Here is a 24,691-nt window from a genome sequence, read left to right on the forward strand (position 1 = left end):
TGGAAGTCCCCAAGTGCTCGCAGGACAACGTCCCTCCCTTATCTCTCACTCCCAAATCAAACGAACACCAACCTATCAGCAAGGTGCAGAACTCGCCCTGCGATGTGTATTCCGGCAAGTGTCTCGGCTTGTCACTTGGGTGGGAGTAGAAAGCCAGCAAGGTGTTCAGCACGAGGACTCGTATCCTGTCCCCTGGAATCGAACTAGAAGAAGCCTGCAGCAGTTTCTGAGGAGTCTCATAGGCTGCCGTCAGGTGTGAGCTAAACGCATCCGCGGTGCATTCTGTGAGGAGACTTGTAGCTTGTCACCTGGGTGCAGACCATCAGACTACAATGAATATTCTGGGCGGTCTCCTAGTTTATCAGTAGGCAGGAACTGAACGCCTACAATGTGTCTTTTTCTCCAAGTGTTGCAGCCTATCACCTCGGAGCAGACCACCACCACCCTGAGATGGGTTTTCTGGGTAGAGTCTCACAGCATGCCACCTGCGTTACATCCTGTCACAGAAGTGAGAGAAGAGTTTGGCAGACTGGCACCCTTCAATGCATCTCCTGGGCAGTCTCCTAACCAGGGGCGTAGTTTTGTCAATGACATTCAGGGGCTGCGAACCTCATATTTCCCCCAAGTAAAAAATAAAAAAGTAAAATAGCGGTTGGCTGCAGGGTAGAGAGGAGATGACCAAGGTTTGCCTTGGACTGTTTCCATGAGAAACAGTGTCAGTACTGAATTGAATTAGGTGGGCCTCTCTGTAAAGTGGCACACTGGGGAGAAAAAATGGTGGTTTGGAATGATGCCCGTTGGTGACGAGCTAAGTACATCCATCACCGCTACCTTCTTCCCGGAGGACTGAAAACAAACGGAAGTGAGGCCCCTCCTGAAAAAAACATCTGCAGACTCAGCCAAAATGAAGAACTACTGGCCCATCTCTCTGCTCCCCTATCCAGCAAAAGTATTGAGAAAGCAGTAAACTAGCAACTCACCCAACACCTACAAGAGCACAAACTTTTGGATCCCTCCCAATCAGGATTTCAAACTAACCACAGCACCGAGACAGCCTAGATTGCAGCCACAGACTACATCAGATCCCTGGACAGCGGGGAAACAGCAGCCCTCATCCTACTGGAACTGTCAGCCACGTCATCACCAGCAGACTTAACTACGGAAACACTATGTAGGAATCACTGCACGTCTCCTGAAGAAATGGCATATAATACAGAACTCAGGGGCAAGACTCGTGCTCTACCTCCCCAGAAGGGCCCACTTCACACAACATCTCAAGGCCGGACCAGATTCGTGGGCGTTCCCGAGATTTTTTCCCTCTCCACCCTTTTTGCATCGTCATCGGGGGTGGGCGGAGTTTCGTTTTTTTAGGTGTTTGTTTTCGTCATTATGCCGACCACGGCCGCCGGAAGATGTCCAGGTAAGTGCCCGTTCCCGCCCCCCCTCCCGCTGACCGGGTGCCCGTTCCCCCCCCTCCCGCTGTTCGTGTTCCCGCCCCCCTCCCGCTGTCCGTTCCGCCCCCCCTCCCGCTGTCCTGTGCCTGCCCACCCCCCTCCCGCTGTCCGTGTGCCTACTGAATCCGCCCACATTAGGTCGTCAATACTGGAGACTCAGAGCTATTTCCGCTCCAACATGTTGACTAATACTCAACAAAACATTCTTTCTTCGTCTGGTTAACCAGGTCAGTTTACAATTAAATTCCTTTCTAGTTGGCGACTGAGTTCGCTCCCATTTGATGATGGCAGCATGTTAGCGCCACGGAGACGGATCCCCAGTCCTTCTTCTTTGTTCACGCACGCAGGGTTCCTAACATAGCGTCCGTCTGCTGTTTCTATGTGGGCGTTGGAGGGCTCGGCGCCCCCAGTTCCGGCCAGTCCCTCCCTTACCCGGAGGAGTCACCGAGCCTAGGAAGAGTAGCCAGGCTGGAAACAGCCGCCGGGCGTGATGAGCGACCCGGCACGGGGCTGGATGGGGGCTTGAAGGGCAATTGCTGATATAGGGGAACGGGCACGTCGCGAGGCAGCATGGAGCAGGCGGTGATCCTACGGAGCTTTATCCAGCGGGTGAGAGCCATGGAGAGGAAGGAGCCCTGCGGTGACGACACCTTCTGTAGCGACTTCATGGTGAGTCCTGGGCACTGGGATGTTTCAGTGGTACCGTGGGAGCTGGATGTATATGTAATGAAACTAATTCGGGACCGAAGGGTAAACGCACGAGCGCCGGTGGTCTGTGCGGGAGGGGCACTGATAAGCTGTGGAGGAGAGGCTGGTGGGCAGTGTATGTTATGGTCCTAGCTGGAGAGGGACCGATGAGCTGTGGAGGGTAAACGCAGGTAGGCTGCGGAGAAGCATTGGGGCGGTATAACGGATTATGATAGTTCCATACAGCGGTGGCTCTGCCGTTGGTGTGTTCAGGACAGACGCTGTTGGGTATGAGCTGTTTTGTTCTGTAGGAGAGATGCAATGTGTAAGAGGCAATGGAAGCTGCAGTAGATGCTATGAGTGCTGGTATTAACAGTGGTAGCTTAGAGCTCTGCAAAAGAGCCATTGGTTAGCTGTGCACGAGGGCCATTCGGAAGGCTGTATGGCAGTGGCGCTACATGATGGGCCATGTGTGTCTGCAGAAAGGATAAGGGCAGTAAAGTTCTTCCAAACGAGCAAAAGCACACATGTCCCATCTGAGACTCTGATGAATTGGTGAAGGATGAGTATGGGCAAAAGGATGGGGCATCTGTTATTCCCAACTTTGGATTTTCACATATGACATTTTGCCTACTCCTCAAATAATGAGCGGGCCATGTTTCTTACTAGTTTCTGCGAGTAATACTTGGCTGGGTGTATTAGCTGTCAAACCATTCATTAAGTTTGCAGTAGCATTTAAAGTAGTAGTGACTGCTAGGTCCTGTTTACTGAGCCGCGAGTGTACGTTGACGGGTTCATCTTTGCTTAATACTCCCAGAACACGAGTGAAGGGGGCTGGCAAACTATGCCCACCTCTTGAAGATTTAGCCTGTGCTTTTCCATGATTGCACCTACTGTAAGGTGGGCCTGTGTTGCACAAACGAGGAGAATTGGTCTGTTGGCTTAATTGCGCCCCAATCCGTACCCAGTCTTTCACTGGAATCCCCTTTTCTCTGTGGTGTTCATGATATACGGATGCCCTCGGACCCCAAGAGGCCGTTTCTGACCGTGTGTCATGCAGGGATGGTTAAGCCCTCGGATGTTGCGCAAGGCTGACGGGATGTTGGGAGGGTCTGGGAGTGAGAGGAAGTGCTTCCCTGCCCCCTCGCTGTGCTTGCTTCCCAGCCCCCTCGCTGTGCTTGCTTCCCTGCCCCCTCGCTGTGCTTGCTTCCCTGCCCCCTCGCTGTGCTTGCTTCCCTGCCCCCTCGCTGTGCTTGCTTCCCTGCCCCCTCGCTGTGCTTGCTTCCCTGCCCCTTCGCTGTGCTTGCTTCCCTGCCCCTTTGCTGTGCTTGCTTCCCTGCCCCCTCGCTGTACTTGCTCTCCTGAGTGTGTGTGTGGCTTTGGGTGGGTGTGTGTGGCTCTGGGTGGGTGTGTGTGGCTCTGGGTGGGTGTTTGTGGCTCTGGGTGGGTGTGTGTGGCTCTCTGTGTGTGGCTCTCTGTGTGTGGCTCTCTGTGTGTGGGGCTCTGGGTGGGTGTGTGTGGCTCTGGGTGTGTGTGTGTGGCTCTGGGTGTGTGTGTGACTCTGGGTGTGTGTGTGTGGCTCTGGGTGTGTGTGTGGCTCTGGGTGTGTGTGTGTGGCTCTGGGTGTGTGTGTGTGGCTCTGGGTGTGTGTGGCTCTGGGTGTGTGTGGCTCTGGGTGGGTGTGTGTGTGTGTGTGGCTCTGGGTGTGTGTGTGTGGCTCTGTGTGTGGGTCTGTGTTTGTGTGGGTCTGTGTGTGTGTGGGTCTGTGTGTGTGGGTCTGTGTGTGTGGGTCTGTGTGTGTGTGGGTCTGTGTGTGTGTGTTTGGCTCTGTGTGTGTGTGGCTCTGTGTGTGTGGCTCTGTGTGTTTTTGTGTGGCATTTGCCAGAGATTAAACTATTGGCATTGTAAATGACAATGCAATTTATTTATCTGTTTTCAAAACCAACACAAATACTAATTTTGTCATTTACAATGCCAATAGCTCAAACTTTTCAAAAGGCGAAACCATTGCATTGTAAATGCTTGTTTAACTAATGGCTTATATATTGACTGTGCTTTCTCTCACAGTCTTAGACCTCTTACCACTATAAATACATGTCACTAGTTCCCCAGTGTGTTGACCAGGAAGCAAATCAGTGACCATCTGCTTACACTCACAGACATTTGAATTGATTGAATTAACCAACCGAGTTTTCCAACACAAAAAATGGATTTCCCACAAATAAATGTAACTTGCAGTTATTTTTCATTTAGGTGTATACATTATGTTTTATATGCAGTTACCTGTAGGTGAAAGCCCAACAAAATAGTTACAAAATATTTTGTTCTTTTTAGGCAGATTTCTGACCTCGTCGCCCCTTGTTCTCCGGATCACAGTTCCCACACTTTTCTTGATCCACTTCAATCATTGTATAGACGTAGCTGATGCTGCAGAGGCCGCCTTGCAGAGAAAGATGGATTTGAATGACACACCCTCAGCCATCCTTTTTGAAACAGGCTATATGGCTGCCAGCGAGAAACAAGTATGTTAGAGTAGGCGGCCAAGTTTCGGTGTTGCTGACGCTGCTGGATGAACCACATCATGAAGTTCTCCTATGGTAGTTAATTCAATGCGGATTGGTACTAACTGCAAGGAAATCATCTCTAGCACAGGCACAGGCACAGGTACAGTATCTATCCCCTACAATAACTCCTTTCAAAGGAAGGGCATGCAGAGACTCAAAAAAGTCGTAGAGGCAAAGCTGTTATATCTGGCTAAATTGAAGGTGGTTATACGCAAAATTGTGTCAGTGGATGCACATATTGTTTATTTGGAATTCCTCAAGACACAGAATATGGATATCGCACAGGATTATTGTCAAAGTGTATTTCCTTCTGCTGTAGCCCATTTTTGATGTTTAATACCATTGGATAGGCAGCCTGGTTGGTAGTGCATCAGGTTTGATGGTCTCCCTGCCCCTGTGACTGCCGTCATGTTTCCAAAGCAGCTGTTATTCTGACTTTATTAAGAGCATACTGCAAATTTTCAGCCCTGTAGTTCCTTTTGAAGAGATGTGTTTTGTGACATCTTTCTATATGTTTGCATATGTTATCTACTGTTCGATTTGAGGTTTCCTCTTTTTTATCTTTTCCTCTGCGTTCAGGCATTACAACATATGCCAGATATGCAAAGTATGGGGCGGAGTCTACTTCTATCTCAACTCTCACTGCTACATATGAGGGACCCATTTGGATGAAAGTTAAACTTTTTTTGATCTGTACAACATGACTGCTTGCACTGAACAAGCAAGATAGTAGAACGAGAAAAGTACATTACTGATTCTCTAAATAGCACAGCAGGAAATGATCTTGCGCAGGGTAATTAAACGAGGAAAGCTGCCGATGAACGTTGAAATCCTCAGTGTTGAGAATAAGTGTGTCTATCAGTGATCTCCATCGTCGGCTATCTCAACAGATCTCTTGGCACTGAAGAAGTCTATACCTTTAAGTTGCTGCTATTAAAGTTCTCCATCTTTCCACTTTTCAGCATCTTGGCTGAAGAAGATGAAGTCGAGACATATTCCATCAATATCAGTTTCAACATACTGTGTAGCTTATCCTACAAGAGAGGCAGCACTAGTCAATAAAATCTAACTTCCCTTTTGACGTAGTCCTCGGCAGAAGCTGTAGTCATGACCTATGGTGCTGCCTTGGTTCTTGCACAACCTTCTCAGATACCAGTGACAACAACCTCTCTTACTAAACTACTACTCGGGGGGATGGGGGGGGGGGGGGGGGGGGGGGAGTCTTGCACTCCATAGATATTATTTTGTGAGGGGTGCCTTTCACATAGTCACCATAAGCTCAAGAAGGGAACCATACTCAGACAAGACATTATAATAAGAGAATACTCACTCAAGAATGTGCACTCACTCTGCTGACATCCTCAAATCCATATATTAATTTTCCATTACGGGAAAATACTCACCAAATGTCACAGATTCCCCGCCATCAAAGGTTTCACCTGTGGATGCCATCAGTTCATTCCACAAGGTTTTGGCCAGAGATGCTGCAAAAAGTGGAATATTGCATTGCCTTTTCCAATGATGAACATTTTAGTTTTTGTTAACCCGCCCTCCCCCGATTACCAGAGTTAATCTAACCCCATATTGCCTTTGGTGCCTGGATTTCTCAAAAGACAATGCCACTTTGCATCACTCCTTATTTAGTGAAAGCTGCAACACCTTGAGTTCAGAAGAGTTAATGCTACAGCTCCTTGAGTTCAGAAGAAGTGCAGGACTCTGGAGCATGATACTTTTTTCTTAAGAAAAGACACTCAAAAGTACTTGCTGGGTGTGTCCACAGCCAGGAAGAATCAAACGGGTGCTCCCTTGTTGATGGCACCTCCAGGTTAAGCAAGAGATTGAATTTGGCAGCAGGAGGGTCTCTGGTTCCTTGGCAATTTCACTGAAAGCAGCAAGTGCTTTTGCTCCCTTAGAAAGCAAAGGCAGGCCACTTCGGGAATATTTGCAACATTTTCCAGAAGATCTCCCCAAAGAAAAAAAGAAGAATGTAAATTCCCAGCCAGGGGGTGATGAATTGTTATTGTTATTAAATATTTTATAACGTGCTCTGTTACTCGCAAGTATCCTGGCGCGGAGCGTAGAATGAAGTGCGGTGAGCAGAGTGGGGGACATAAGGGTAATTAAGCGGTAATAATAAATAGATGAGTTTTTAGGCCTTTCTTAAAGCATGAGATGGTCTGGGCTGCCCGCAGGTGGAGAGGGAGTGCATTCCAGGCTCTGGCAACCATCGCCGAGATAGACTGACCTCCCAGCCTGGTGAACTTAAATCTGGGCGCAGCCATCCTGCACTGATTAGCCGATCGAAGGCAGCGATTGGGGACATAAAGAGAGAGGCGTTTTCTCAAGTATAATGGCCCAAGCTGATGGATCGCTCGAAAGAAAAGGACCAATGCTTTAAACGTAATGCGCTGTGCCACCGGAAGCCAATTGAGGCTACGCAGGTGAGGGCGAATGCTGGATCTCCTGGGCAGATTAAACAGGAGTCTTGCAACCGCGTTCTGAATCATCTGGAGCCGTTTGATCAGGTAGGAGGGTAAGCCACAGAACAGGGCATTCGCGTAATCCAGCTTGGAAAGAATGAGGGCGCGCGCCACTGTCTCTTTGGCCTCTCTTGGCAGAAGAGGAAAGAATCTGCGTAAAGCTTTGAGAGTTCCAAAGCAGGCACCAGTAAGTCTTTTAATATGGTCTTCAAACTTCAGATCATTTCCTAACCAGACCCCCAAATTCTTAGCAGGACCGCCCATGGATTTGGGGCAGGGAATGTTAGGAGGCCACAAAATATTTTTAAATTTGTCGGGAAGGAACCATAGAAAAGGACCTCGGACTTGACTTCGTTGCACTTAAGATGGACAAGCGCTAACCACCGGAAGGCAGATGAAAGGCAGTGCTGAACAGCTGATGTGTCCAAATTGTCCACCGGCCAGGTGAACAAAAGTTGGGTATCATCGGCGTAGGCCTTAATTTTGGTCCCCAGGTGTTCGGCCAGGTAGATCAACGGAGTCAAATATACATTAAAGAGTAGGGGGCTAAGAATAGACCCCTGCGAGACTCCAGTTGTGAGATTTCTAGGGTGGGAGGCATACGGTGGCATCCACACTTGTTGCGTCCTGTCATCAAGAAACGACGTCAGCCAGTCAGGAGCAGATCTGGTGATGTCAATGGCAGACAACCTGGCAAGGAGAAGCCCGCGGGGCACCGTATCGAAGGCGGCAGAGAGGTCTAGTAAAATCAGAACCGCTCTGCCACCTCCATCAAGGCACTCTTGAATCGCTTCTGAGACCTCCACCAGGGCAGTCTCGGTGCTGTAGGCTGCCCGAAACCCTGATTGAGCAGGGTGAAGGGCGTGAGATGACTCAACAAAGTAGTCCAGTTGGCCAAAAGCCATTTTTTCGCAGACTTTAGCCAGTGCCGGCAGCAGGGATATCGGCCGGTAACTAGAAGGGGCAGCAGGATCCAGCCCGGCCTTTTTTAGGAGCGGCAGTAGTTTGGCCTGCTTCCAGTCGGTCGGGACCGTCGCAGTAGAGAGGGAGAGGTTCACAATCTGGGTGACCTGTTGCGGGAATCACAAACCGCAGCCAGGTCCTCCTGGATTTTGGCAATTTTCTCTATAAAAAAAGAGGATAGCTCTTCACACCATTGTTCAGAAGCAGGCAGCAGAGGTTGCGCAGCACAGGGGGATAGAAAATTCTGGACGATAGAGAAAATGTCTTTACTATTATTATTTGCTTTTTCAATCCTTCCAGCGTAGTAGCTACTCTTTGCTGTCCTAATCGCAGCATAGTAGTCCTTCTGGGCAGCTCGCAGGGCGATTTTCGCCTCCTGCAGATACGCTTGCCTCCACACCCGCTCAAGTTTCTTACAACCTATTTTTAGTTCCCTAAGAGCGTGTGTAAACCATGGTTTAGAGGGAGAAAACGCATCCTACGGATGCGTCCCTGATTTACAGAGGCGGCTGCCCCCTGTTCCACCCATGTGTTGAAATTGCTGACAGCATCACGCACCTCCGAAGCCATACGAGGGCGGTCTCGGGATAGGGAATCAGCCAGAGTGACTAGGTTGATCCTCCGAGGGTGACCAGTTGAGAAGGTATCCCCTGCTCTTGTGGGTCTTTCCAAAAGCCAGGAGAATCTTATCAACTCGTGGTCTGACCATGTCACTCTAGGGGTGCGATATCAGGATATCAAAGTTAGAGCATACCAAATCTAATGCATGCCCTCCTACATGGGTGGAAAATTCAACCCATTGTTTCAGTTGAGCCAAGTTCAAAGCTTCGTCTAGGCGTCTAGTCTCTATGGCATCTAAGACATCCGCATGGATGTTGAAATCCCCTAGGAGGAGAAACTTAGAAAATCTCAAAGCACGGGGCACAATAAGCTCCTCCAAGGCATCAATAAAGTAACCAGCATAACCTGGCGGCCCGTACACCAACGTGCCTCCCAAAGTGAAATGCGGGCTAAACCATATGGAAAAATGAAGCAGCTCCGTGTCCCCCAAATCTCCCAGTGGCTCATAGGAGAAGATCCATTTATCCCTGTAAATCACGGCAACCCCGCCCCCTCTACCGAGCGGGCGGTCTGCCCTCATTATCTTGAAGCCCCTAGGGACAGCCAGCTCCACTACTGGGGCGCAAGTGTCATTGAGCCATGTCTCAGTGATAAAGAAGATGTCCAACTGATTCTCCACCAAGAGCTCAAAGACATCGGCAGTGTGCTTGACCAAGGACCTAGCATTAATCATCCCTGCTCTAACCTGAGTAGAGTCAGTGTTACTCAATTCGGAGCAGCTGAGCGTAGGATGGAAATGGAATTTGCACAGTGAACACGCTCTAGTTAGGCTGTCGGCTACCTCCCAGAGGTTTCCCACTTCGCAACTGAGCGTGTTTCGTCCTATTAAATCCTCACACGAGTACCTTAATCTGGCACCTTTTTGTAACCGGCGCGAATGGGCAGGGGGTCTGGCACTAGGCACGTCCGGTGACGGGCCCTCCTTTGGCGCTCCTTCTGCGCGCAGACGGCGCGCCCGCTGCGCGCGACTGCTGAGCGTCTGAGGGTGCATTACTATTTATAACACAAGCCCCTCCCCCAGCTAGACCGCTAACTCCGGTCCCGCAGGGGTCTGGGACTCAGAGAAGATGGCGCCCGACCCTGCCCTCCACAACAATCGGCACAAAGAAGCCGCGGTGGAACGGGGCACAGGGAAAAAGTGCACAGAAGAGGAGTAAGTTAAAAAATGTTAAAAGAGGTACAATTGATAAACGAAAATGCACAGCACAATGTTAAAGCAAGTTTTTAAAAATACTGCAACAATACAGCTGGGGTAAAAGTTAAAGCAGAGGAGAGTCCCTCACAATCTGCTCGCCTTACAAAACGATGTTCAAGGCGCTGCCACCAACCTGAGCTATCGCTATTCCAACCAGATAATAAGCTAAGCAGAGGATTCATTACATTTGGCTTTACAGCATTATTGTCAAATGGATCAATGCTTCAACTTACAGATTGGAGGACTGATGCCCAACAAATGACTCTAAACTTACCTTTGTCTGATAGCACAAACATTGGAAGCTGCACTGGCAGCAAGATGCAGCCAATGGAAGTGTTCACTTTATCAGCAGTGCGGACTGTCAGTGGGAAGAGGTGTCCAGCATCCTAAACTGATGCAGGCAACCCTAGAGCCAGAGGTAAGCAAAGATCACTTTTTATCCCCTCTCCCATCCACCATGCAAGAGGAGCTAGAAATTATGAGACAAATGAGTGATGAATATTGTGCAAAAGGGCTAAGTCTTAAGGATCAAGTCCTATGACAGTTCCTTCTGACATACTTCCCATTACCAGCATAACAGAGTACAAAAGTCAACATTAGACTGGAAAAGCAAGTCATGAAGATGATTCTGTTTTCCTAAAAAAGGAATCTATTCTTATTGCTATCTAGTTCAAAAGACGAGACCCCAAGTTCAGTACCATTCTCGTCTTTTAGATCACAAACAAATTGATAAAAAAGGAAGCACCCCCACCAAATTTACCCTCAATAGTTTCCATTATTTGGACCAAGTGCCATTGACCTCTTCAAGATGCATATTTCCACATTCCAATTACAGCTAACATCAAAAGTTGCTCATCTTGTAGTAAATCCTTACCATAAACTTTGCTGCCATTTTGCTTAAAGTCAACACCAGCAAACATTTTCAAGTGCAGGTAGAAATTATACATTTGTGTGCCATACCCAGTGGCCCATCAGATTTAATCTTATCTAGGCTATCCTCCTTATGCCGAACACATGCCGTCAGCAGGATTAAAGAAGTCAATACTAAGGCAACTGATAGAACAAACTAAATCTAATGCCAGCAATCTTGCACTCCTTTCCTTCGTGGTGCCAAGAGAAGACTCTTTTCCAGTGTTGGATTTCATCAGATCATCCCATCTCATATTGCTATGAGAGATGCCTCTTTAATAGGTGGGAGTGCACACAAGGATTACCTTCACATACCAGGCACATGTTCTGGAAAGGACATCCATAACACCACTACGATGTACTACACAAACAAGACAGGTGTATCCAGATCCATGGTTGCTATACCTGGTGAAGCCAGGGCTGGAGTTTTCTTTTATTAAGATGCATCTTCAGGCATTACAGCATAGAGAACTTGTCCTTCTGAAATGTGTTTCCTACAATTATCCATGTGATACATGTTTTTTTTCTTAAAGAGTTTTATATAGCGCAAACTTGACCCGGTATAGGGTATCAAATCGCTTTACATGGCACCAGTTGCATTACATGAGGACACATTCATTTTTTTTTAGGCACGGGGACAATAAGTGATTTGCCCAGAATCACAGGATGTTCAGTGTCATTGCTGACACTCGAACTCTGTTCCCCAGATTCGAGGTCGATCGCCCTAACCGTTAGGCCAACTCCTCTCCCCAATGATCTCCCATGATTTTTTCAAGTGTATCTTGAATGTGTTTCCTACAATTAGGAAACCATCTCCAGTTTATGAGCTGAGGTTTATGGGTCCTTCATATTTACCTATTCATAAAGCTTTATTGCAGTACTTAACATCTACAGTGGTATTTTGGTCGCTATGCTTCAACCCTTGGAGTTAGTGAAATGCAAGTTATTCACTAAAAATGAATGGATCTAATGAAAATAGATTGGGAGGTTTTTTTCTGCGAACGTATTGACCCTGTTTTAGGCCTGGTCACATTATTCCTTGGGTGGGGAAGACGTGTCCAGCTTTCAAATCCTCCCCCCACGCCTCCCCATACAAATTTTCCCAAGGCTACATGCCCTGGGAGGAGTATTGTGCATGACAAGCCCGGGTTGCATGACAGGCCCAGGGTGCACTCACCTGTCTGGATTGACCCTCCACCCATTCACATATATACTTCTCCCCCTAATCCTTAGCAAATAAGCAAATTTGACGCAATCATGAAAGAGACCATGTTGGGGTTTAGATCAGTCACAACAGGATATTTAACACCGATTTCATTGCATACCAAATAATGTGGTTTTCGTTGATGAATGGGTCCACACCGTTGGGCCTAATGTTCCTCAGCAGTCCACCTCAATACGTTATGACCATGGATGCATCAATGGAGGACTGGGGAGCTTATGTCTAGAACTTCATAATAAGCAGCATATGGTCAGTCCAGGAAAAGAAGATTCACATAAATTTGCCACAACTGAAAGTTGTAGCTATAGGATTTCACGCTTCCCTCCAGATAACTCAGCAGCACTAGTTCATACAGACAATGCGACCACTATGTTCTGCTTGAACAAATATGTTCTGCTAGGAACAAATTCACATCAAAGAAAGCTGAAGGCATAGGTTACTAGATCTCGCAAAACCACATCACTTTAAATGAAGAACACTTGCCAGGTAATCAGTGTCCAGACAATTTGATCAGAAACTCAAGAGAGTGCCACAAATGGGGGCTCAAACAACACATGTTGAGGATGTTCTACAAATGGGAAAACCAAACCTGGAGCTATTTGTGACACCTCTCAACTGAAAATGTTGCTTCTATACCAGCAAATGTCCCCACAAGGGATAATAGGGGAACACTGTCCAAATTGCATGTACGGGGATCTTTGCTTATGCCTTCCTACCTCTGCTCTTGCAACTACTATTCCCAGGCTCCTCAACAAAATGAAGGGAGCCATGCTGAATAATTTTTGTGGTTGCAGCGTGTCCGAGACAGTACTGGTATATGGAATTGCTTCTCATCAGAACAGTGATACAATCAACTCAAAGTATCCCAGGAAATTAATTGACCATAGATATAAGAGAAACACTCATTGACTGCAGTGTTTAATATCTATACAATTGTTAACGGAAAGCCAACTAGTGAATGCCAGTTCAAAAACAAATGCCCTACTATGGACAGCTTGTATTTGTATCACACTCTTGACGCTCAACAAACCTACATTGAGAAATTACGTTGATATGAGTCGAAAAGTGAGTACTATAACTGTTTTTTAGTTCTCGGCTGTCGAAAGCAGTGTGCATGCGCTGCTCTCGTTATACGAGGGCTTCTTAGGAATCAAGCTTTTGGAGGTGGAGTTGAAGCCGCGCCCATCTTTTTGATTAGTTGGCATCATATTGCATACAAAACGCTGGCTTTTCATTGTAAAAGAGGCTTCTAAGTCCTGCCTTGTCTCCTTTTGGCCCCGCTCACCGGGATTTGATCTTTTACCGGCAGCATGACACTCTGTTCTTCATTAGTCCCTATGCACTTTTTTTCCTCATTCTGCTTTGGCAAAGTCAGCCGTGTGTTTACTTTCGCATCGCGCTTTCACTTAAAGTGAAAGCTCGATGCGAAAGTAAACACGCGGCTGACTTTGCGGTGCCATGCTTGTTTTACTTGTTTAAGTTAATGACAAAGATACGTTCAGCGCTTAGACCCACCTAACCCAGTGTTTTTATTCTGATCGGATGGAACACTGCAAGCTGTCTAAGAATGCTCGAGGATGCAGCACGCGCTATATAGATACTGCTATAAGACAAACATTGCTAAACTAACTAATAGCTCTGTATTTGATATGCTAAAGCTTGGCATGCACAAATGCTGCTTTGTTACCACGCTTTGGCTTTGTCATCGATCGTTTGTTGTATTTTGTGTTTATGGGAACTAAAATTATTTAGGATATTCACATTATAATGTGTACAAATGCCTGGCGAAGCCTCACAATTAACAGACAGTGACGGACCCCCTTTTGCCCCAATCAGGTTACGGAACGGGCGGGAGACGCAGTGGCCATAGATGGGGCTAGGGAAGTGGGCGGTGCATCAGGGTAGGTTGGGCTGAGTCTTGTTAACAATGTAGGCTAGTGATGTCGCAAGTACCGCAATGATGGAGCAGGGACGGTGGCAGGGGCAACGGGGTTAAATGGGGAGAGGGATATCCACCGGCGAATTATCTGGAAGGACCAGGGAGCTCTGCCTTCCCGAATGACCCAGAGGTAAATGAAGGGCCGCTGCCCTTTCAGCTGTTTTGGCTGAGGCTCCACACAGGGATGCACTGCCCACCTCCAGGTAAGGACATCTCTTTATCAGGTACCCTCATAGTCATCAACCCCTGACCGCACCACACACCCAAGACGCAGCGTCACACGAGAGTGTCTGATGGGAGGCAGACAGTGTGATAGCAGTCTCGGAGGGCCTAGAATTAACCCCTTCCATGCTGATGACGGAACGGTTCCGTCATCAGCGTCGGTTGAGCTGTGCTGATGACGGAACCGTTCCGTCATGACTCCGCCCGCGCAAGGCGGAGTCAGCACAGGCGGGGAATACGCCCCGCACGCAAGGGGTTAAAATACATGGGTATGGATGCCCTGTGCCGAGGAAGTGACAAGCATTGAACTTTGACCAGGGACGAGGAGGCTGTCATTCAGAAAAGTTCATCTCTGTATCCCCTGCCTGTCCTCCATATGTGCACTGCTTCCCCTTCATGCATGTCTGCCTCCAGACAGTCTTTCATAAATGTTTGGATCCAGCGCTGCTTGAAGTTCTTCCACTCACTATGCATTGAAACCTCTAGGCTTTAAGAGCCTTCATGCAGTGATTACTTCCTTCATGAAGTCATTCTTGCGTCCAGTCCTTTATGCGATTCTTCCATGCTCCATGCATTGAATTCCCCAGGCGTCGCCTTCCTCATGCAGTTCTTCCTCCATGCAATCATGAATTCATCCTTGCATTCAACCCTTGCTGCAATTCTTCCTCTATTGTATATCTGAGGCTTCGCATCCCTTTATTCAGCAGTTCCTCCATGCAGTCACGCCTTCCTCCCTCCATGAATTCACGCCTTCCTCGAGTTCATTCTTTCATTGCAAACATTTCCTCGTTTGTTTGACACACAAACTCTTATTTCTCGCATTCTTAACTTCATCCACACTATCACACCGGTGTTTCTGCATTTATATTTCCCTTTGTAATTGTTATGCATATATGTATTTCATTTGTGAATGTGTGTTTTTAAGGTTTTTGTTTATTCAGTGACTCCTCTCTTTACATGCCATTCATTTTCGCGCATGCTCCTTTATCAATGCATCCATGATGGGTGGTGTTCTTGGCGTCACATAGGATTCCTTGGGGCTTGTTTCCTGCACATGCCGTTTGTTTATATGCTGTCAGTCACCTCCTTCCCTTTTGATGTTATCGCACTGGCTAATTATCTTGTGCGTGCACCGTGAGCGTGGCCTTTGCCGTGTGCCCTGAGGTGGTCAACGTACCATTTCTGTGTGGTGCTTGCCATTGTCACCCCGAGTGTTTTCACGTTGTAGATAATACACGGCGGCGGTATCAGCACCCGAATGCTAATAGGCCGGGTTTAGCTGAGCTTGGGGGATTGTCAGAGTGGAACGTGTTGTGCATGTGTGCTTGTAGAGGGTTCCATTTGTGTGTGAGCATCCCACACCCTGCCGCTCCTGATGTCTATGTCAGAAGAGGGAGTGGAAGTAGGGTGAGGACAAAGATGGGCTTCAGTATCTAACCTTGAGGGTGTGTGCGCGGCGCAGCGATGGCTAACTAGTGCCTCATCGGAGCCTGCATCTGCAGAGAACGCACACACCACAGTGTACGTACCACAAAGCGCTGCTCATCCACAGACAAGCGTGTGCTAGACAGATGGCAAAGAACTGAGGGTCCTCGCTTTGGTTATGAATCCACCCGAGGGAGAGGGCTGACTGTTATTTTGGAAGAGGATAGCTGCCCCATCTTTTAAAAAAAAGCATTACAAATGCAAATGGTCTTGCCTTTGATTAAGTTAAAGCCATTTTCTTTGCTATACAATGCCATTAGCAAAGCAAATGGCTTTAACTTAATCAAAGGAGAGACCTATTGCATTTTCAATGCTTGTTCTCTATGGATAGTGTTTTTACTCTGTATCACACTATTTGCAGACATTGAAACTTATGAAAAAATGCACACCAGAGTATTCTACTAAGAAGAGTGTACACTCTATGCAACTTTGGGAAAAAAAGCAACACTATTTGCTAAAAATGAGCACTATCTGAAAGTGCTAAAGAACATACTACCTGCACCCTTTATACTGTAGAGAAAACTTCACAACTAGCCCATCTTCTGAAGCAAAACAAACACACGTACATAGGTTACCACTCCGTGTGTGTGTGCACCAAAGGTTACAGAGATGTTATAGTTAGGTGTAGAGTTTACACATACAAAACCATAGAAATTTAGTAGTAGGTAAGTATGTATAACTTGTGTCCTAAAGCAACTATAACTTGCGCCCCGCCATGCAAAGTTTTCTCATCAATAATTTTACAGCAAATGTTGCAGTGATATTATCAATAATGTCATAGAAGATGTTATGAGTGATGTAATATATGGGGTAATTATCAAGGCATGGTGTGGGCACGAAGTATAGATACCTTAGGGCACAAGCTGTAGTGAACTAGATGGCTGCCACCACTACCTGGTTGAAGTGGTGGCAGTCCAACTCCGGCATACATATTCAATCAGCAAGACCCCGACACAGCAGGTCCAGTCTCCATAAACAGGTTATTTTTATATGCTCTTACGCTTTTCGGCAGGATCCCCTGCCTGGATCACATTTTCAACAAACAACGTGGCCACAAGACGACACGCTCAACTACTGGTGCAAATGTGGATGATAGACCAACATCCCCGGAATTGATTGCAATGCAAAGAAATACCTCTGTATTCCCGGGAGCTTTACATTTCCATATTATTTAATGTCATTGTCATCCGCCTCACAAACAGACAAAACCGATGCGTTTTGACTATTACAGTGTTGTTCACGGTAAACAGAGCCCTTTCTCAGTCTCTATTTATACATCTATCGCCTATTATCTATTGAAAGGCATTATGGAAATAGTAGTCCAATATATAATGCACGTGGCACTTCGGAGTATAAACAAGCATAAACAACTAACAAGATGTGCTGTCATGAAAAAATGACAAAATTAAATTAAAGATCAATCAAAATTCGTTTTTTCATTAAATACTCACATTTGACTTAAGGAATGAATTAATCAATTTTTCAAATAAGCACATAAAACAATAAAAAAGTAACGAATTACTCTGCTCAAATGAGCCTAAAGTTGATCAGTTCCCATTGCATCAAATTTAGCAATAATGCTGCAATCTATATTGCATGTCAAATTATGTAAATAGTAATTAGACAAATTCATTCAGTTGTGAAAACCATAATCCCTAACATGCATTCACCTGTCTAAGAAGATGTACAAAACGCTTTACAAATAACCAGATGGATACAATACATAGAACAATATCTGAGGAGAGTAAAATTGTAATAAGTAAGACAGCATGAAGAAGGGGTGGAACAAATTAGGCAAAGTTGTAAACAGATTAATTGGGACTGAACAGGTGGTTTTTAGGAGCTTTCTGAATGTGAACTGAACAGGTTGTGTTGTGAGGGGAGGAGCAGGGAGTTTCAAAGGCTAGGGGTGTCATCAGAGAACTGCTGTCGGTACCTCTTGGTTCCCAGATGAGGCCTCACAGCTCTGGAAGACCAACCACACCGACCCTCCAACCCCTCTATATCGTTCAAGATAGGGCTGCACCAGAACTGTGAGGAACATGACTACCACGGAGCTCGGCAAGCCCCCCCTTGAAGTTATGACTTTTGAAGGTGTAATAGAAGGAATTACAAGGGGAATAGGAGGTTTAGTAGAAGCCAGTAAGTAGAGGCGAGTAAGAAGAGTTATCTGGTGGGGAGTGGTGACCACAGACATGCATGTTGTCTGCCTCAGGCTCTCTGTAAGAAGCTGCCTGTGGAGAGGGTGGGGTTGATTGTCCATGGCAGCATTGGACAGTCGCTGGGGGGATGGCTTGCACACTACTGAATAACACAGCAGTAGGACCTTTGGAGTCCAATGGAACTCTAGGTTACAGTGATGTACCGGAAATACAATAAGTAAAGCAGGAAACTCATTTTAAAAACACTGTTGGGAGGGGCGAGGCACTTTAATGTTATGTATTTCAAACTGTATTGTTCCAAATCAGATTATTTGGATAATATATAAGATATACGAATGAAACACTAACTTAATTTCCAATTTGAAAACCTAATTTCCATTTCAAAAGCACTTAACATGCTTTGATTTAACTAAATAATGTCAAGTAATTACTGCAAACGTAGTCCACGTTTGGAGAACATTCAAAAACACCTTTAGAATTTCACCTTCATAAAGACTAACTCTGAATTTTATTTTCTAGGTGCATGCCAAATTTCGCTATCCTTTCTACTATGAGATGTGCTGGTATGTCCTAGAAAGATATGTGTATTGTCTGACGAAGCACTCTCATCTCATCAAAGAGTACCAGCAAGAATCAATGTTAATTGGTAAGTGAGCTCTTTAAGTAAATGTCCTTCAATGCCAATGTCCTTATGCCGATGCGTTCTATGCCGGCTTGCCAGGATACCTCCTCAATAAACTCTAGGTGATCCAAAATACGGCGGACCGGTTGCTACTTAACCTCCCTAAGAGGGCTAATGTTAGGCTGCATGTCTGGGACCTTTACTGGTTACCTGTGAAAGAAGAGTGAAGTTTAAGTCCCTGGTGCTGGTACATTCAGCCTTACACGGCAATGGACCGTCTTACTTGACATCAAGATTCAGTTTCTATATTCCGTCTAGGCAATTGCAATCCTCAAATAAGCTACTGGCTTGCACTCAGATAGAGAGATGGCTGCAGATCACCTACCCGGTTGGGTGCGGTGGCCTGAAATCAGCTCCCGACTGACTTAAGAGCTGTGAGTGATTCGAGGTTATTTAGAAAGAAACGGAAAGCCTGGCTCTTAAATAAACTGTGTCTGCTCCTCCTTACCGCCCAATAGGGAACGCGCCGTGACACTCCTTTGAGTAGCTGTGCGCTTTATAAGTGCTGTTATCATAATAATAATACCTCCTGACTACTGCTATGTAACATTGACAGCAATTAAGTTACAGATTTGAGACATTAAAATTATAATGTAATTGTGCAGTAATTGGGGGATGACCAATTGAAAGTATGCTGATTGCCTAGTCCTGAGAATAGCATAGATTATGTATTTTATGTGAAAGTATACTGCCATTTGTTGCTAACAGTGAATAACAAGCTTGTTGTTCCATTGCTTTCGTTTGATAACAAGACATGGATGCATTTTATTAAAAGGGCATGTATCTTATTTATGGTTGCCATTGGATACAGTAAGTATTATAAAATGTGACAAGTTCACAAAAAGGTAATACAATCGCATATTAGTGTGTGTAACTTACTTTAAGATTAGGAAAAGTAAGATGTATCCATAGGAGGTTCCAGTGAGTGTTCCTTGAAATGCAAGGCAAATTATGGTGTACACTGATAATGGAGGACGGCCGGCACGTCTCGCCGTTGGGGGATCGGGCACGCACGTGGGGTACGAGACACGGGCTTCATTAAAATAATAAAAAACACTTATCTTGCCGCCGCCGGGTCCCGCGTCTTCTCTCCTTCTTGCCTGTGTCCGACTCCAGGTTGGAACAGGAAGCAGGCAGCCAGGCTCCAACCCCTAAGCCAATCACAATGCTGCAATGCAGCGTTGTGATTGGTCTAAGCGCTGCCATGGGCTACAGGGGTGGACATATTTTCCATGCAGGCTGTAATGCAGCCTGTTTGGAGAACAGGGAAGTGTGCATGACTCTTTTGGGTGGCCTAAGAGGGCCGACCAAACAGTCATTGCGGACAGTAGTGTTCTACCACTCCTCCCCTGCTCGACAGCCCCGCCCCACCACCTCACGCACGTTGCTGCAGCAGGAGTACAAAATAAAATAATAATAACATTCCGTTATTATCATTTTATTTTTTCCTTTTTTTTACTGCTTTCTGGAAGTGGGATGACACTCCCCCGCCTTAACGGAGGAGCCATCACTGAGGAATATCAAAGAATGTATGAGTTATAAAACGGATGTATAGATGGCTTCTTGTTTTTTGTTGTTGCAGTAAATTATCCTAGTTTTAACCGCATGCGTGCTAGCCGGTTTTCCCGCTGTGCGCTGAAATGTGAACATCGCGGGTTACGTGACAAAGCCAGCTCGTCATGCGCGCAGCGCAGGTAACGCCCATGACGAGCTGGCTTTGTCACCAGCATCGAAGGGGTTAAATTGGGATGAGTCAGAAACTGCACCGGGGTGAATCTGATGGATTAGTTTGTATTATTTCCCCTTAAAACAGTGACTCTTCCAACATTTAAATTCCCTCTTGTAAATGCACAGCAATAATTAAATAATTTCACTGTACAATTAGCCATGTACCCAATTTGTCCTCAGAACCTGAGGCAGAATGCAAATTAATTTGCCTACATTTAAGTGAGCAATTTACGAGTGTTATTTACAGAGGTAATTCTAGGAAATGTTTGTCAACATAAATGGGTACGTTGCACATTTGCTTAAGCCTAAACTACTCCTAGACAACCAAATGACTGACATTTCAGTCAGTGCAAGTGAACCTCCCTTATATATTCAGATAGGCAGAGACTTCAAGCATCATGCAAATCTCTCCTCGCAGTGAGAATAAATCTTTCTTGAAAGCTTGTTGGACTTGTGCCCAAAAGATGATCTTCTCGTTTGATAAGCACATCAAATGCTTGCAGTGCTTTTATCCAAAACCTAAGGCACCCTAATGTGACATTTGTAAAACATTTCATTTTTAAGCCCTTCGTTACAGGGGCAAGCACCTGGCTCTATATCTCTGTTAAAAAGTGAACACACTCAATCGGTAGGTCAAAGTCTAACTAACGTTTAATGAAAGTAGCAAGCAGCACAATAAAATAATGGAAAATCAATCGCCATTTTGGCTAAACAGGACTCTTGCTAAAAATAGCTAATTTAAAGCATAATCCTAAAATACATAACATACCTCATTAGCAGGTGGCAGAATCTCCTTCCAGAGGAAGCAAAAGGTGTCCTTGGGAAGATAGCATTCATAAATACATCTTTAAGCTTATTATTCTCCTAAAATCCCACTTCTATTTGATGGGTTTGAAAACGAGGCTGTCCTTCTCAGAGATGTACAGATGTACAACTTTGAATAACGTTACCTCTGGGCCTATTAGAACCATGAAAATTAACTAGCATGCTCCAATATAGTAGATTTTGTATACCGCAGCGAAACAACATCTGTATTGGATTATAAAATGTTGATACATTCTTGGTCATACATGAAAAAAGCATTTATACTATAATACATAATTATATGTATAATGCAATGGGAATACTTAATTACGCTTACAGAATCCCTTCTTCATTCTTACACATGGCATGTGAAAAAGGATTAACAGTACTCATTTTTGCAAGAGCATTTTATGACGCACAGTATTAGGGCTAGATCTCACGGTTACGGACATGGTCACCTGTTTCGATTTTTTTCACCCTGTATTCTATCTTCATGTGGTATTAAATTATTTGTTTGAGCTTTTAGGCAATATGTACACCTCACTATTCTGAGTTTATCTTGGGTACCTTTTATAAAGGTAGTAGTGTATTTATATATGAACATTTTGTAACTGTAAAAAAATTGCATGACTCAAATTAAAGTTGAAGCGGAGTCAGAGAGCAATATAGGATGTGCTTAATCTTCCGGTGTCAACATCAGAGTTGATGCTTTGAGGTCCGGCATGGGTAGTGGCACCAAGACTGATGCCAGCACTAAAGCCAGTCCGGGACCCGAAACTGTCCCAAAGGTTCCAACAGGCCGCAAGGGTTCCAGTCAGTCGCCCTTGCAGTTACTAGGGGCCTGAAAGCGCACCAGAGGGAGCCTGCTACATGCCAAAGAGGACCACATGGTGTCACAGATTCCTTGTATTTACTGCGGTGTTGCCAAAGGCCACAGAAACGGGACAAGAGTCCGAATTAGCTCTTAGCTCCGATAGAGATAGATTTCGGGACAAAGACCGAGAGGCCCTTTTGCACCCTTGTGCCTTCTCATCAATTAGAGAATGTGGGAAGGGGCCTAGTCCCACTTGGACTTCTTGTGCTACGTTTTGGATTTGCCTGCTGAATTTGACTGCTATGAAGATCCGTTGCAGAGACGACTTTGGGAGAGGGAACGGGTCCTTCCTTTTGACTTTGACGAGACATGGCATGGATTCTTTTGGTGTCTGATACCCAGGTAAACTTATGGATGACACATTTCAGAGCATTAAGACCAATCCCAACATGGTGTGCTCTTTTGGGGGTTTGCAGTTTCTTAAACTCTTTGGATTTTAAGGCTCTAGAAAATCACAGTCACATAGGGGAGGATTCTTGCAGTGCAAAGCCCAAACTACAGATTATGGCCTACAAACACTACCAATCCTTCAATGAGCAAGAATATTTGAGAGCCCAGTGGTAGTCAACAAAGCACAACAGAAACAGTGGGGGTCATCTCAAGCTTGCTGTCAATTCAGAATTAAGCATGAATTCCCTGTGCTACCAACCACTTTCTATGCAGCAAGGAGACAATTTCAGATATTAACTTAGAATGGGAGAGAGTGACTACACACTGTTGGTTAATTCATATGGATCACTATGGACCCACCATACAGTTCTCACCAAAGCCGCCCTGCTGCCGCCCATCAATACGGTACAAAAGGGGGTGGTGATGGCTGGAATGCTAGAAACTGGTCCTCGGAAGCTTGTTTCCGGTCCAGGGAAGACATGGCTTGGTAGTTCGGGCTGGACTGTACCCATGAGGCACAGGGTCGGACTGATTTGCATACAGCCATGTCTGAACTGGGGTGGCAGAGTGGGCTAAAGAACGGTGATGGATTAAACCCAGATCTTTTGACTGGGTGTGAGTGTTTGATTGATTCAGATGCTCCGTCCATCACCACCCCCTTTTGTACCGCCGCCCATCAATACATCATCAACATCTTGACCACTTTCAGTTGGAGATTCTCGAAACTGCTCAAGGGTGCAAGCAAACATGTACCGAGAAGTTGGCAGTCAGGGCTTCTGATCAAGGTTCTTCTTGGTCAAGAGGAAGACTAGTGACTGAAGACCCATTTGGATCTTTGTGAGCTAAATGCATTCTTGACGACACAAGCCTTAAGCTTGGTCACCTCCTTACTCCTTGAACGAGAATTCATGATGTCCGCAGACATTCTGGACACTTAAATCCACTTTCCTATTCATTGTAACTACAGGCAGTTCAGAACACGAAAAGGTTACGTCTTGGTCTATGGTCGTCAATCCTGGAACCTCCACACCTAAAATCTCTGAGCTGTTAAAAGTCCACAGCATAAATGGGGAATGAACAGGTTTAGGTGATCTTAGTTGTGATCATTCCTTCCAACTGTGAATAGGAGGAATCACCTACAGCTGTAGATGTTTAGGATTCAGTGCAGGTAAGTGGCATTAGAAAATGATGGAGGTTACTGGGCAAAACTATTGGTTAAACTGTCATGAGATGCAGAATCTGACTGGAAAGAAAAAACACAAATTCCTGTCACTACACATGTAGGCAGCTATACTGCATAGATAAGATTTTGGGTGGGTATAGGAATAAAGCACTCTCCAAGGGAGAAACTATGAGAAGGTTCAGGATAACTCGTAACCAGCTGATGAGCCCTGAAATTAACTAGCATGCTAAGTGACGTTTCTTCAGTGTTGGCCTGTTAGAGTAACCAAGACTTTTTTTTTCTACACATGGAACCCGCCTATTTCTCAAAGCCCAGAATGAGGCAGGACTTTGCTGATAGCAATATTTGAGATTTGTTGTGGTCGGTCAGCACTACCAATTATAAGCCATCAAAGAAAATGCTGCTAGGTGTTACTGTATTGAGATGACTGGTTCATAAAAGGCTTCACAGCAGGTGAAAGAATCAACAAATGCTGGTCTAGCACACTGCATGAAGCCAAGTCTTCTCTGAGTCTTGTGACAACTGAAGGAAATGTGTTCCCTGTGTTAGTTTCTATAGCATTATCTATATTCTACTGCACTTCTGTTCTAGTTTGACTGTAAAACTCACTTCTAGGGCTCATGGTCTGCTGCATTTTGTTAATTCTTTACTGCAGAGTTTTGATGCGCTCCATCCAGCAGCAGTTAGGCCACCAGTGATGAAAGGCCACGGTATCAACAAGGCGAGAACAAGAAATTATATGTTAGAGGCATGTCTGCCGTAGATACACATGCTTTGCATTCTCCTGCCATGTAGGGTTGGGTCCTGATGTTTGCAAATTTGTTTTCTTCAAAGAAGTCTTTTAAAGTCACAAGGCAAGGTGACTCCTCCTTTCGGTGATAGTGCGCATGGGCATGAACTCCATTGTTAGATCATTTTCTTTCTGCCATCGTGTTCCGAAGTTGTTGGCTTTGCTTTGATTCGAGACCGTTTATTAGGATCCCTTTAGTTTGCAACCCACTGTACCCTCTTAGGTATTGTTTCAAATGCTTTTTCCCATCCTCCGTTTGTCGAACATCGGAAAACTTTCACCATTGGAACGACAAAACTCCAACCGCGGACTATGGGCCTAGCCTGTTTCTTTCACT

The 24,691-nt window shown here is 45.7% G+C and overlaps 1 protein-coding gene across 7 annotated transcripts in view; it reads left to right on the forward strand.

Moving 5' to 3' along the window:
- KDM2B (lysine demethylase 2B) overlaps nt 1-24,691 on the forward strand; it is a 1,060,697-nt gene that overhangs the window by 484,338 nt on the left and 551,668 nt on the right. For all 7 annotated transcript variants that reach the window (XM_086943000.1, XM_086942999.1, XM_086942995.1 and 4 more), the window contains exon 10: nt 18,423-18,549. In XM_086943000.1, coding sequence (XP_086799126.1) covers nt 18,423-18,549 — 127 coding nt within the window. The remainder of the gene's footprint in view (nt 1-18,422; nt 18,550-24,691) is intronic.

The sequence above is a fragment of the Lissotriton vulgaris genome, chromosome 11 (genome assembly GCF_964263255.1).
Source record: "Lissotriton vulgaris chromosome 11, aLisVul1.2, whole genome shotgun sequence".
NCBI classification, from domain to species: Eukaryota; Metazoa; Chordata; class Amphibia; order Caudata; family Salamandridae; genus Lissotriton; species Lissotriton vulgaris.